Source organism: Hemiscyllium ocellatum, chromosome 3, assembly GCF_020745735.1.
Source record: "Hemiscyllium ocellatum isolate sHemOce1 chromosome 3, sHemOce1.pat.X.cur, whole genome shotgun sequence".
Lineage (NCBI taxonomy): Eukaryota > Metazoa > Chordata > Chondrichthyes > Orectolobiformes > Hemiscylliidae > Hemiscyllium > Hemiscyllium ocellatum.
The window spans coordinates 72,938,464-72,954,412 of NC_083403.1; the positions used below are offsets into that span (position 1 = coordinate 72,938,464).

Here is a 15,949-nt window from a genome sequence, read left to right on the forward strand (position 1 = left end):
TAGTCTCATATTTCAAATACCAATGTAGACACAAGAGTTAATAAGGAGAAAACTTGTTTCTAAAAAAAGGCTGCTAGTACCTTCCACTTTTTTTAAAACATGACCAAGTTTATTCTTCAATCACCCCAATTAATATTCTTACATCCAAACCACAGAGGGGACATCTCAGCTCAAGCAATGGTGAAGAGTGTGCAGAGAGAAAAGAAGGCAAGGAGCAAAGGATTTTCCAATTTCAATTAAGTCAACTACAGACGCATGAAAAGTGGTGTAGAGAGTTGATCCGGGAAATCTGCTGGGACAACAGCTCTTAAAGGGATGCACTTTGCTATTAAAGAAATGAGTTTTCATCTGGCTCCAGTTACATTTGCAATAGTGACAAAGTATAGGAAACAGGTCAAAAATAGCTTGCATCAATAATGTTGGGAAATAAGAATTTCAAGAACATTCCTTTTAGTGGGCGTACCCTGGTAGAAACCCTATTTACAGAAAGTGCAACAAAGGTAAACTGGTTGTCTAAAGGGAAATGGTTACACCAAAAAAAATTACAAACCTACAAAATATTGATTCAGTATTTATATATACAAGCAATGCAATATACTTTTTTTTAAAAAAGTAATTGCTTGGGTTATTGTGACTTTGACTTAAGAAGAGGAGGTGATTGTTTGTTCCTGTTGATATCTTCTCAACTGAAGAGCTACATTACACTAAGCTATTTCTTTGAGAGTACAATAATATTGTATAGTGATAGAATACATAATATCCACACAAAAAAGCTGCAAATTTGTTTGAATAATTTATAATATTCACTCAAGAATGTGATCAGAATATTAAAGCAGCTGTAAACAAATAGGTCACACATTCACTTGCACTGCATATACTAGCAGCTCAAATCTTTTAACTCTCACCCCATATAATAAATTATGCAAGTAAGAACAGTAACATTTTTCACAGAAATCATTCACTTTTAATTTTGTCCTTCACTGGTCTGAAAAAGAATGATGCATATCTGAAATGACATGGCAGGATTTTGGATTTGTTAGGACCAGGCTGGAGTGGAGCTCCCTGATTTGTTACAACTTCAGACAGGACATCACAAACCATTAAGCTTTGGTTGAGGAGGGGTGATTTGGCTCCTCTTTGGTTATTCAGCTGGTACTCGGTTGCAAAAAGGTTAATTTTAAAAGGATTATCTCCTCTATGGGTACTTTTCTTCCAGACAAAAATAATTTATGTTTTTAAAATAAGCCAAATTAACCTATCTTTCTTGTGTTCACAAAAAGTGAGCTCATTAATTACTAAATGCAGAAAGAAGTAGTAGTACAGCACACACACAATGAGAAATATGAGGCAAGTCTAAAAAGATAAAAGTTAAGAAAAAGATAAATAGGTCTGTCTCTAAGTTAGTGATGCAGAGCAGATTGTTGAATGTAGCAGCCATTATATTGGTTGTTGTACAGTTGATTTTGAGACTCTTGGTTTTGTAGATAGATTGAAACTGTTTTGTCCTGATTTCTTCTGGCAGTGGCTGACTGGTAGCATTCAAGTGAAAGACAGTCCTCTCCCTCAGAAAAGGGATATTTAATTCGCTGTTCTCAGAGCTATGGCCCCCACAGCGCATGAGTCTGCATACTAGGACACCAGGGTACTAACAAACACAGACCAGGATCGAATCTGACTTTTAATAACTCTTCCTGTATTCTTGAAAGAGAGAATATGCAAATATGTCTCTCACCCAAATTGCTGTCTTATTTTATCATCACATTTATAGTCCGAGATACTCCCAGGAGATTACAGGTTTGGTTTGAAACACTTTTTCTCCCTTGGAAAATTTTTGCTACTTCTCAGGTGTGACACTCCACATCTCTCTCTCAAGATTGAGAATGCAATCATTTTTTGTCTACATATCCTTTCTTTCCAAAAAAAAACCACATTATAATTTAAAGTTCAATATTACTATGCGTAATCTGGGGTTACAATCCACAGTCATGACATGTTGAAAGATCTGTTCCCTAGCGTTGAATGTTGGTCATATCAACATCAACGTTTCTTTCCTTTCATTGATAAGTGTTTCTCCTGGCACATTTTTTTTAAAGCATCTTGATGTCACACTGTACACCCAAGGGTAGAAATTTATACTACACAGTCAGGCCAATTCTGCTACAGGCAGCCAACATCAGGTGAATTAATTTCATTGCTCTATGGTGTTTGCTCATCTTTCTGGAATTCCAATCACAGACACAAACATGTCACTCTTCTTTCAAGCCAGAGGTTCCACAGTCACGGGAACAATCAATCTATCAAGGCATTTAAATGTACTGCCCTTAAAACATTTGAAATAACAACACAGTATGTCAGAAAAAAGAATGTTTGCTATTTCACTTTTCTATTAAGTAGTGGATTGAACAATAGAGACTCCAGAACTTTATTTAATCTCAGTAGGGCTTCTGAGGTCTGCACAAGGTGCAGAGATTCGGGAGATTGTATAGATGGTGTTCAGTGGGCAGGCCTTCAGTTGGCATGAGTTACCACTGTTTAACTGTCACAAGCAGCTTCTGGGAACCCAGTTTAGATGAGAACTGGACACAATACCAGTCCAGACTATCAACATTTATTCACTGTAAAATATCTACAGAAGCACTGCGGTGCAGGGCTTTGCCAATATCTTCTTTCAGCAGGTCTCAGTCTATGTGACCTGACATCATCATGACATCATTATGACACCATCTGAACTATTGCCATTCAGCTGGGGTGTCAGTTAGTTTGTTTAGCTGGATGGCTAGGTTGTGATGCAGAATGATGGTAACAGCATGGGTTTAGTTCCCACACTAGCTGAGGTTACCATTAAGGTCCTGCCTTCTCAACTTGGTCCTTCACCTGAGGTGTGGTGTCCCTCAGGTTAAACTCATGGCAAGGTCATTTCTTCCCATTATCCTCCAGAACGATGGAGGCATTACCTTTATGATATAGTTAATTGTATAATATATATCATCCCTGATTCTTTATCTCTGCATACTATTTATACTTTTCTGTCTACCTCTAGACCAGGCTTGGCTTGTGGAGCTTAGAACTGGCCCCACTCTTGTTTTCTGAACTGGTTGTGAAAATTCACTGTGTCCATGTGCCATACAACAAGACCAAGAAAGTGATCAGTATCACGCCCAACATACTGCGTGCAGCATAAACCCATCGGTGCATCTTGTAAATAGTCTGTCCAGTCTTGAGTTTTTCAACAACATAAAAAAAGAAGGTATCTCAGTGCTGAACGAACAAAGAAAGAATAGTGGATTCTTGGTTAATACTTTTCTTAACCAATGCTCAGAATATAAAGGTGGCCTCCATGACTCCTTGGAAATCTGCATGGTTACTGCCTTAAATATGGTAGAAGACTGGTTGAAACTGCAGTGAAATAACAAAGCCATGGTTATAGTCTGTCTTTGACTGAATATCGCAAAAAACTTCTAGCTCCTATTTTCTGCTAGTGTACTGGACAGCACAAGAATACTCCAGAAATAGTAGATAATCATTATCATGTTCTCAGAAAATCAACAGTTGTTTTAGTTGATCAAGGAAAGCTCGTCCATTAGCAAACTTTCTAATTATGCCATTTGTTGAATGTCTGTTACCTTTCTTTGCAGTTTGAGGTTTCACTTGCTTCACAGTATCTGCCTCTAAACATGTAGAACACTTAAATTAGGTTTAAAAATAATAACTTATATTACACGTGCATATAAGTAAGTTACTAGTCTTATAAGATCTATATGCAATAATTATATATACATGCAAAACACTTATAATTAACTACACAAGCAATGATTGAAAAAATTGTACAAATGTGGGAATTTTTCACTTCATTACAATCTAATCTATGCATAAAAAGGAGGTGGTTCCCTTAAAATGATTGCCAGTAATTTTTTCAGGAGTGTTAATTCTAGATATAGGTACCTTTCTTTGCAGATTTTGGTTTCATTTTCATCTTGGTCTCTGCCTCTAAACATTTATAAAATGGTCTAATTAGATACAAAAAGATCGGTCACATCAAACATAAATAGTAATCAATTATTAGTCTCATAAGAAGCACAATCAACATATTATGCATGTACATAAAATGCACACCCATACATGCAATAATTATTGTTAAGTATATCTAGTAATTGTTCCAAAATACTTGATAATTACTTGGAAGGGTTCGGCAAGGGCACTTAGCCTCTGATGCCACTTTTATTTTGGCCAAGGCAAATTCCTCATCAACGACTACAAAAAATACAGATGTTACAGATCATCTCAGAAACAGGTGGGCATGTCCAGGTGAATAATAGACCTAATTGAATTTAGCAAAGCCATGAGCTCCCTGCAGTTTATGGCAATCTGACCACACAGGTAATTTGAATCAAGGTAGTGCATCATGACATGACATCAGTGGTACCTATCTTGTTTTGCTGGAGCAGGTGGTTCCTGCAGTTAGAAAGGTAGATGGTTCGGCCAAAAGGTACAATCAGTGCAGCTCAAACATTTACTGTCCCTTTCTGTGAAGGTTTCTTATCCAGACCAGTTCATTTTTTCCAAAGCAGGCAGTACTTTAATGCAGAAATGCTTATTATAGTTTCTGCTAATGCCTACTCTGCGTCTGGCTTATCTTCTCAGAAGCAGTCTAAGTAGCCCTAAAACAGAGGCACCTTGATTATCCAAATGAAATGGGCAGGCACTATTTCATTTGGATAATCAATTATTTGGTTAATTGATTCAATGCCTTTCCATTGGGGCTCAGAGTTTTCTGTTAAGTCCACTCCCCGTTCAGGATACTAGGCAGCAGCACACCACGCGCGAGCCCCTGCCTCCTGTCCGCCCCCAACCCACCCCTGCCAACCCTGTCCAACACTACTTCCCATCAACTCCCCAACATCGTCCAACACTGCCCCCATCTGCCACCTCAATGCCATCTAAAACTGCCCCTCCATCCACCCCCCCAAGGCATCCAACACTCTGCCCCCATCTACCCTCCAACACCGCCCCCCCGTCCACTCCCCAAAAACCATTCAAAACTGCCCCCAACACCACCTAACACCATCCCCCTGTCCACCCCCAGCCACTGTCCGACCCCCAACATCGTCCAACACTCTCCCCCCATCTGCCCCACCAAAACCATCCAACATCGCCCCCCAACACCATCCAACACCGCCCCCCTGTCCACCCCCAGCCACTGTCCAACACTATTCTGCCCCCCCCCCCAGTCTGCCCCAAATCAGCATCTGGATCCTGTCCATGCCCCCACCCCCAGTCTGACCCAGCCGCTGCCTCCCCCATCCCCGTGCCCCCCTGCCCCCCACCCATTCACACCCATGTCCCTTAGCCACCCACCCGCCCGCACCCCTCCTCCGGGGCAGCTGGACTGGACATCAACAGTAAGACTGCCTTTGGGTTGAGTCTCCAAATAGCATACACACACCTTTTTACTGCAACTTTTTGACAAGTTCCACCTTTGCCCTGTATAGGACACTTTTAGGAAGATTATCTGGGGAAGGGGGATGGTTTTAGGGTACACCCCTCTGTAGAATTTCAGGGAAAGTGTGGGGAGAGAGAGAGGTGGACAGTCAGTCATTCGGAGATGGTGCCTGGGCCCTCATAGATGTCCAGGCCAGTTCTCGGCAGCATTTTGGTAAGCCAGGATTGTTTTTAATCATTCGAAACAATAGATGTAATCAGTGTTGAAGCATGTCTTTGATATAATGTTTCTACCGGGACTTTGAGATCTTCTATGGATAATCTGAAATTCAGATAATTGGTATTCAGATAATCAAGGTTTCTCTGTATTGTTTTTTGGAAGCAAGTTACTGGATAATGTAGGAAAGCAAGTAATTAGTCTGCACTATGCCAAAAGTTACAGAGATAGATAGATAGGGACAACTCTGCGAAGAGTGGGATTGGGCAGTAAATGAGTAAAGCTGTAAAAAATATCTAGCTTTTCCTGCAGCATAGTTACACTGTCTGAACTGCTTATTCTACCTCTTCCTTGGACTGAGGAAATCTCAGAAAATGTGTGACATGTTGAAAGCCAAGAGATATTATAATAAACATCTCATTCTGTCTGTTGTCAGAAGCAAGCACATCTGGACTACCATTGGTTGCAAACCCATCGGGTGTCACATGATTGTTATGTGAGCTTTTTAACCTTCAACCATCTTGAAAAGTAATTGACTATATGTGGTAGGATTAGTCTTCATACTTGAAAGGAGTCATACAAAAAACAAGCCCAAAGTCCATCAAAAAATTCAGAAGGAATGAGCGGTTCCCACCATTCATTACTATTATGGCACACATAATATAATCTTCGCTATCTGTTTGGTAAATAACTGACCCCACAAGCTCTTGCTCTAAACTTAATTGTACCTCAGTACTCTTGCTAAATTTTTGAAGTGCCATTCTGCAACGAATGGGTAGTCACCAAAAATGAGTAAATCCTCAATGACAGAGAAATGTTGCTGTATTCAAAGTAAGCCTTTATGACACAGTCTATGTACTAAGTTCCAGACCATCCTTGGATGCAAAACTTGCACAATAATGTAGCAGAATCCTTCTTTCCTTCCTTCCTGATAAGGTGAAGCTTGTTTGGCAAGGCTGGCTAAGACAATGTCACTGTCTGCACATAATAATGTACTTCAGTCCCGAGAAAGTCATAATTACATATGAGTGCATCACTGTGGCTCTCGAAAAAGCTATTGAAGCATTATCATGTCTTATTTGAAGTGAATTATTGATCAAAATTTGTTGGTGATGTAGAGAAGTTGCCAACCTGTTCTGTGCTTAATTTGGTGTTCAATCTTGAAGCATTTTGAAATTTTTGAACTATGTTATCAATGTGTCAACTTGCTGATCCATCAAACAATCTGAGAGCTTGAATTTCTCTAAGGGAAAGATTAGTGTCGTAGAATCCTTTGTAGATAGATGTCATTCATCCCATTGAATCGGCGCCAACCTTCCAAAGAGCATCCCACCTTCTCTACTCTGTTCCCATAAACCACATTTAACATGATTAACTGGCCTAGCCTGCACAACCCTGAACATTACAGGGCAATTTAGCATGGCCAATCTACCTAACCTGCACATCTTTGGATAGTGGGAAGAAACCGGAGCACCTGGAAGGAACCCATGCAGATATGAGAAGAATGTGCAAACTTAACACAAGCAGTCGCCCAAGGCTGGAATCAAACCTGATTACATGGTGCAGTGAGGCAGCATGCTCACCACTGAACCCCTGTGCCACCCTGAAGGTGAAAGTGTCAGCAAAGGTTATTGTATCTACTTATTCTCAGTAGGCACTTGTGGTTGTTGATCATTTTCTGTATTTGGAAGATAATCATTAGGATTTTGATCTACTTGCACTACACTTGTTGACTTGTTGAATGGTTTGTTGTTTAAAATCGTTGTTGCATCATTAAAACTGAAAGCTGTTAAAATGTCTGCTGTTCTAAAAGCCGATTTCAATGTAAAGTTTAGGCTGTCTTTCATCTCAGTTTTCTTCAGAGTCAAAAGAGATATATGCAGACATTCCTTTTCCAATGTGGCTGAATGATTTCTAAAAGATCTGGGTCAACAAACTTCCTCAAAACTGTTTAATCAATACGATGTAATAATCTTTGACTGCATCAAAGATGGCTGCTGTGATGTCATCATGCTTTTTTTTCTGTATCTGAGGCATTTTCATGCCCATTTTAATACCATGCTTTTTTTTAAATTCACTCATGGGACATGGCATCACTGACTGGCCTGGCATTTATCGGCCTTCTCTTACTGCCCTTGAGAGAAGTGGTGGTGATCTGATATGATCTGATTTATGTTCTTAATCTCCGACATAGTTTTTAAACAAGCTATTTCAATAAAACATCTTAGCTATTGAACAAAACTTGTGGCTCACCCAAACTTTTGAAATAATAAAGATTTAGCTAACTTAACTGTTAGACCACTGAACCTTCAAATTTCAAATTACTCTTACTTTATATTCACTCTAACTGAACCTGCCTCCACTGTGTTAGTTATGCCCCTGTGTTATCAGTGAAATCATCATAAAACTATGACAGGTTGTAAATCCTGATACAACACATCCGGTGGGTGATCTAGGGCCTGATGTGTTGGGATTGCCTGGTGCGGAGTTCAGGCAGTTGTGTGGCACAGGGAGAGGCCACAAGTCAGAAGGCTGGATACTAAGGATTGCCTCAAGTCTGACAGACTTGCCAAAATCATGCTGAAATGGCACCAATCAGGTCAGGCACAATATAGACATCGCATGGCGCTCAATGAGATTTCAAATTCCAATAATTTAACAACATTAAAATAAATCAACTCTAAATGAGGGAATACAAAGTATTGGAGTCACCATGCTGTATTTTGCAGTCAGGTAAAGAGACTGCCACTGGACCAGAATTTCTTTCTTTGAAACATCTCTCATCAAAGTTGAGCAATTTATTTGAAAGGTTACCAGACGTCTTCACTGTTGCAGCCCAAGAAATGTTAAAAGAGAATTTTGAATCAACTCTTCTCTCTCCAAGAGAATAACAAAATCATCCCAGTCACAACTGCAGGGTGACTGCACTCTAGTGAGAAACTTGAGTACCCGCAGCTACCAAAGAGAGGATGGCCCTTCAACTGGAAACAAGCCTCTAAAAAATCTGTAAATCATTTTCTTTACTGACATTACAAGTTATTGGCCAAAGTTTCATCAATTCATACTCAGCTGAGTTCTATGTCCTTCTTTTCATATTTGTGTGGATTGTGTGCGTGTTGTTTCTGCATTTATGGGCACTTGGTATACTTGAACATATTTAACCTGTTGTTAATGACTTCTATGCTCTGCTTCAGCGAGTTCCCGAATTAAAACTAACACATTATTCACTAACTTAGGGAACATGGTGCTCATTCATTACACTAAGTAATACTCAGTGAATTATTAATTATTGGATTGGCAATATCAACGCCCTTTAAAATTCAATCTTTCTTGTAAGCAACTCAAGCATAGCGAGAAGAGAGGAGGCGGTTCACCCTTTTGGCTTGGTCGTAACGACACAAAAAGCGAAAATGTCATCAGTGCAAATTTTAAGCTGGCAGAGATGAGTAATAACCAAACTACAAGAGAAACATCTAAAGCTGTGAAACAAACAACATCTAAAAACAAGTATGTGGAGAAATGTCCCTTTCCTGAGAATGCTCTGGTGATCATAATAAGGAAGTGCAACAAAGCAAGATGATGGTCCTGGCAGAAAATGATCACCATAAAGCAGACCACAAATCTGCTGGAAGAGAGGAATCCATAACATAGACACATTCCCAGATCCATAACTTTTGAAGAGTGCTTAGATGTAAGAGAAAGAATGAAAAAATTATGTTCAGATATTTATAGATTTTGTTATACTCTGCAACACGAACATACCAAATTGAATCTGTGAACCGGAATGCATGCAAAACGTACAATCATAGAATACCCACAGTGTGGAAGTAGGCCATTCAGCCCATACAGTCCATGCCAACCCTCTGAAAAGCATCTCACCCAGCCACACCTTCCCACCCTATCCCTGTAATACTGCATTTCCCATGGCTGATCCACCTAACTTACACATCTTTGGACTGTAAATGGAAACTGGATTACCCAGAGAAAACTCACACAAACACAGGGAGAATGTGCAAACCTGAACCAAGCCCAGGCTACTGGTGCTGTATGGCAGCAGTGCTAATCACTGAGCCACTGAGCCGCCAATGGGGCAACTATATTTTATCAAGTAATTTACTATGCTGTACACTGCTTTTTGCAACAACAAATATCTTTGACTGTTAAATTCAAATCTTGAAAGGTATAAGCTGTTCAAAGTAATGCGACAGAAATTCAGCTTCAATAACTTAACCTTAGCAGGACACTGTAATCATTGTGTAATAATATTTAGGCACAAAGTGAGAACCAGAAATGCAATCCAATCAAAGAACATGCAAGTTGGATCATAACAGAATTAATATAAATAGATTTTATTACGATAATAGTGATAACCAAAGTGAAGACTACTTTTAATTGTCAACTGTCTCCACAATGAAATGTAACACTGAAAATTCAGCATGCTGCCCAACAAGTCAGATTTCATCACTCCAAGCTTCCATAAATGTTCATGCATACAAAACACAATCCAAAATGTTTTTATTAACAAATGATGATTGGACATTTTCTTTAACTGAGTCTCAATGTAGAGGTTAATGGTGAGGAGGAATAAATTGCATTTCAATCTAAGATTGCAAAACCCTAAGATTTAAGCAGAGTGACTATGTACATGTTCAGGGCAGTTCTTATTGTGTGGGTGAGTGGAATATTATCTAATTGTATCATCCAGAGCATTACTATCATCCTTAATTAACCTACCTGCATATGTGCCTGGGGTTATATTGCTATAACAATATCTTGCAAATGGATGGTTATATACTTACCTTTACCACATTGTTTCATTTGTTCCCTGTCAGTATATCCTCTAAGGATGATCTCTGCTGTAAACACTGGATTCAGGAAGAAAAGGAGGTGAAACTTTCCTGTGACAAATCTTCCCTATGTGCCGACTGACAGACATATATCCAAATAATCTATGCCCAAATATCAAAAGAAAAGGCATGAATGGAAATGCAATGATTAATAGGCCTGTGTAACCACATTACAAAACTGTTATTACTTTTGTCTCCTACAGATTGTAGGACATATAGTAGCTGCGGGGAAAAACCTTTATATAAATGACAGTCAAGTCCACCGATGGCCTGGAGATGCAAGGAGGTCATCTGGTTAAATATGCTTGGTATAGAATGATGGAAAATGGCTGGGGAGGGAAGGGAAATGTTGAGGTATTTTAGAAACGAGTGCCTAAAACAATTAAGATAATTATTCAATCACCATCTGGCACAGAATACCAGCCACATACCAGATGGAAAAAGGCATATATGGTTGTAGTGACTGTAATGATGTCAGTCTGGTGAATCTCACAGAACATGAGTTCCCTGGTTGGGGCTGTTAACCTGGTCCAATCAGGGAGCCCTAACTGACAGATATAAACAGGAGTGTCAGGGGTTCTGCTTACTCCCAGAGCCGGTTCTGTGCTAGTTGGGTCAGCGTTATGTACATTGCATATGTAAATAAAGCATGACTTGGTGATGGGATAACGGCCTTTGTGGAATTATTTCAGTGGTGATGAAAGAAAAACATGGCCCAAAGAAATTTGCTCACAACTGTCATCCTTGAGCAGGGGTAATCAATTCTGGCATCATGCCACTAATTGGAGAGCTTGACTCATGTGAATGAAGCTGAAAATGTGTTGCTGGTTAAAGCACAGCAGGTTAGGCAGCAACCAAGGAACAGGAAATTCGACGTTTCGGGCCAGAGCCCTTCATCAGGAATGATGAAGGGCTCTGGCCCGAAACGTCGAATTTCCTGTTCCTTGGATGCTGCCTAACCTGCTGTGCTTTAACCAGCAACACATTTTCAGCTCTGATCTCCAGCATCTGCAGACCTCACTTTTTACTCATGCGAATGAAAACTGGGCTGTCGAAAACTGAGTCCAGCATGTGGAAAGTACTTTTGTCCAGGCAAATAACATTGAGTCAGATGAAAGGCAACGAGTAATTCTCCCAACAGTGTGTGAACCGCAGCTTTTTCTGATACTTGGAGACTAACCCGAGCTTCAGGTCAAATTCAGCAGTGGCTCTTATTCTGAGAATGTCCAATTACAATTTGGAACAGCGTATGGGAGGCCAAGTGGAAAATGCAGATGCCTTGAGCTACCTCCCACTGGCGGACACACCACCCATGGTACCACTATTGGTACAGTCCATTCTGGCTTCAAACCTTCTAGTCACCACTGACAATGACAGACCGTGGACACAAAAAAGTCCCTTCCTGGCAAAACTAAAACAGCTGATGGTGATAGGGGAAACAAAAAGGCCATCACAACCAGAATTGAACCTTTCTTGAGGAGAAAGTGAGGTCTGCAGATGCTGGAGATCAGAGCTGAAAATGTGTTGCTGGAAAAGCGCAGCAGGTCAGGCAGCATCCAAGGAACAGGAAATTCGATGTTTCGGGCATAAGCCTGATGAAAGGCTTATGCCCGAAATGTCGAATTTCCTGTTCCTTGGATGCTGCCTGACCTGCTGCGCTTTTCCAGCAACACATTTTCAGCCTTGAACCTTTCTTGACCCAGCAAGACCAGATCACCCAAGAGAATGGTGTATTATTATGGGGAGCAAGAGAGATTGTCCGGAGCAAAGGATGTTAACAGATACTTGCTGAACTCCACAAAGGTCATCCAGGGCTTTCCAAAATGAAGCCTTTGGCAAGAAGTTAGGTTTGGTGCCAAGAATTGGATGCTGACATAGCTGTATTGGTGGGGCAATGCCCAGAGTGATGGCAAGGATAAAATCTACTGCTAGCAGCACCACCACAACTTGGGAATGGCCGGGTAAAACCTGGATTCGGTTACACATCAACTATGCCGGTCCTTTTGTGGGCTGAAAGTTTTTAATTATTGTGGAAGCCCATTCAAAATTATTGGATGTGCACAAATTTATTCGTCCAACACGGAAACACCAATTGAAAAGTTATGTGCATCTTTTGTAAAACACAGACTCCCAGAGGTATTGTTGAAAAGTGTGGTGCTGAAACAATACAGCCAGTCAGGCAGCATCCGAGGAGCTGGAGAGTTGACGCTGCCTAACCGGCTGTGTTTTTCCAGCACCATACTCATTGACTCTAATCTTCAGCATCTGCAGTCCTCATTTTCTCCGGGAGGTGTTGGTCATAGACAATGGGACATCATTCACCAGCAGGGAATTTGAGTATTTCCCAAAGTCAAATGGCAAACGGCATGTAAGAACAGCCCTATACCATCCATTGGCCATTGGTCTGGAGAAAAGAGTAGTCCAAACTTTGAAGGCAGGCTTCAAGAAACAGCTTACAATTTCACTTGATATCAAACTGTCCTGTTTAATTATAGGACAGCCCTCATGCAACTACAGGCACAAGACCTGCAGAGTTGCGTACTAAATAAAAACTGACAGAACTGTGGATGCTGTAAATCAGAGACAAAAATAGAAATTGCTGGAATAGTTCAGCAGTTCTGTGGATAGAAATCACAGTTAACGTTTCAGGCTGGGTGACCCTTCTTCAGAACATCCCCAGATGCTGCCAGACCTGCTGAGCTTTTCCAAAGAAAACAATGAGTTTCGACTGAGACACTCTGACACAAGAGGTGGGCTAATTTCCTGGTAGAAGATTCTGCACCAGGTTAATTTTGTTCTTCCCTGACCTGGAATGGATGGAGTGTGAAATAGCATCAGGAATGCCAATGACAGACACAAATCTTCTCTAAGTGAAAAAGGCAATTTACTTCAGGCCAGGAGTTTGGTGTCAAAATCACAACAATGGCTCTGCATGAGTAAAAAGTATGGCCGACACAAGATCAGGTCCTGTGAAGTACAAAGTTCGGGTAGGTGAGGCAATCCTGAACAACCATGCTGTCTCCATGAAAGTAGCAACCTTGCAAACAGGGCAGGAACAAAACATACCCTGCCCCTCAGAACATCAGTGGGGCTGTCAAAATCCGTGGGTTCTCCTTCTCCACCTAGCATCAAAGAAAACTCTAAGGGCGAGATGGACACGGCAGATGTTACAGTCTCAGCACTGTTACTGCCCAAAGAAAAAAATGAGTTTCGACTGAGACACTCTGACACAAGAGGTGGGCTAATGTCCAGAATATGCTGCCAGTATCCAAGGCAGATTCAGAGGAACCGGACCTGACGCAAAAATGCCCCAGGAGAAGCTACAGGTGAAAGAATGGGTCTATGTCCCAGGACTTAGAAAGAAAGAAATGTAATGATTGGAATGGTCAGCCAGGTGAACCTCATAGAATATGAATTCCCTGACTGGGCCTGTTAACCTGATCCATCAGGGAGCCCTGGCGGACAGACATAAACAGGAGTGTCAGAGGTTTCGCTCACTCTAGGAGCCGGTTCTGTGCTAGCTGGGTCCGTGAGATATGGAAATAAAGGATGACTTGGTGACAGGAAACTAGCCTTCAAGGAGTTATTTCAGTAGTTTATATACCAGACCCAATTCAGCTACCTTTTTGGCAGAGCAAGAGGTGAGGCATACTTTTGGTGAAAGAAATAAAGGTGTGGATGTATGTTATGCTGGATGGATTTTTAGAAATTAAATGAGTGTCTTTACAAGGAAACAATGATTTACATGTAATCTAAGGGAAGATGCAAGGAGTCCAAAGTGAGGTACAGAAAAAATGATCTCAGAGACTTTCAGAATTACAGCCACCTCTCAGATACACCTTGATTGTCCAACACACAAGACAATTGCCACAAAATGGGTTGGTTCTAATCCCAGTAGGGAGGGTTCTGTACAATAAAATACACTATAAGATAGTCCAGTCATTCTGAAAATGACAGGTACGGAACTGCCATGTTGGTGCATGGCGACAAGAGACAATAGATCAGGAAGGCTGAAATTTATTAAGATATAGGAGAACCAGAAGGGAAATCAATCAACTTTATTAAGGAAGGGGTTGAAATGGAAGAGACAATGTTTAATTACAGAAGGCTTGTCAATTTGTTATTTTAGCATGTCTACAAATATTCATCTCAATCTGCTTGTACTGTCTATAAAGATGAAGCAGATCCAGGGACAAGTGAAGCAAATACTGCAGGGAATAAACAAAGTTATTTGGTGTGGCAGGGCAATGATCATATAGTTGTGAAATTTAGTTAAGGCAATAGTATCCCAGGCAAGAAGCATTAACAAGTTAAGGAAAACTGTAATGCTTCAGATGATTCAGGGGTCGTGGTCAACTGAAGAAGCCAAGATTAGGTTGGGAAGGATTGTGAGGGGAGAGACTCCCTCATGGCTAATGGGTGCACATCAGGAAGCTTTACTCTCAGAGGAGAATAATCTGACTGCTTGTGAGATCTGATGGCTGGTGAAAGTTTGCTGAGTATCCTATTGTTTGTTATTTAAACAAAATAATTTAGATCAGAATTTAGGAAGCATCGTTAGTAAGTTTGCAGATGATACCAAAATTGGTGATATAGTCAATAGTGAAGAAGGTTATCTTAGATTAAAAGGGGATCTTGATCAATTGGGCCAATGGACCAAGAAGTGGCAGGTGGAGTTTAATATGGATAAATGCAAGGTGTTGCATTTTGGTAAAATGAACAAGGCAGGACTTGAGCAGTTCATGGTAGGGCCCTGGGTAGTGTTGTCAAACAGAGACACCTAGGAGTTCAGGTATATAATTCTTTGAAAATTGCATCATATGTAGACTGGGTGATAAAGAAGGCGTTTGACATGCTTCCACTGAGTATAGGAGTTCGGATGTAATATTGCGGTTAAATAGGACATTAGTGAGGCCACAGTTCTGGTCACTCTGCTGTAGGAAATGTATTATTAAATTGAAGAGGGTGCAGAAAAGATTTACAAGGATGTCACCAGGACTGGAAAATTTGAGTTATAGAGGGAGGTTGGATTGGCTTTTTGTTTCCATTGGAACATAGGAGTTTGAGGGGTGACCTTATAGAGCTTTATAAAATCATGAGGGGCATAGATAAGGTGAATAGTAAAGGTCTTTTTCCCAAGGCGGGGAGTTCAAAACTAGAGGGCATATTTTTAAGGTGAGAGGAGAAAGATTTTAAAAGGACCTGAGGAGCAACCTTTTCACACAGAGGGTGGTTCACATGCAGAAAGAACTGCCAGATGACATGATAGATGCAGTTAGTTACAATAATTAAAATACATTAGTTCAGATACACAGGTAGGAAAAGCTTAGAGGGATATGGGCCAAATTCAGATACATGGAACTAGTTTGGTTTGGGAAAATTGGTCAGCATGAACAACTTGGACTGAAGGGTCTGTTTCCGTGCTGTACAATTCTATGACTTTAAG

General features: G+C 40.6%; 1 protein-coding gene across 1 annotated transcript in view; it reads right to left on the reverse strand.

The window, feature by feature from the left end:
* trdn (triadin) overlaps positions 1-15,949 on the reverse strand; it is a 426,623-nt gene that overhangs the window by 62,943 nt on the left and 347,731 nt on the right. Inside the window, exons 45-46 of the mRNA XM_060854831.1 lie at positions 3,943-3,987; positions 3,624-3,668 (exon numbers count right to left, since the gene is read on the reverse strand). Coding sequence (XP_060710814.1) covers positions 3,624-3,668; positions 3,943-3,987 — 90 coding nt within the window. The remainder of the gene's footprint in view (positions 1-3,623; positions 3,669-3,942; positions 3,988-15,949) is intronic.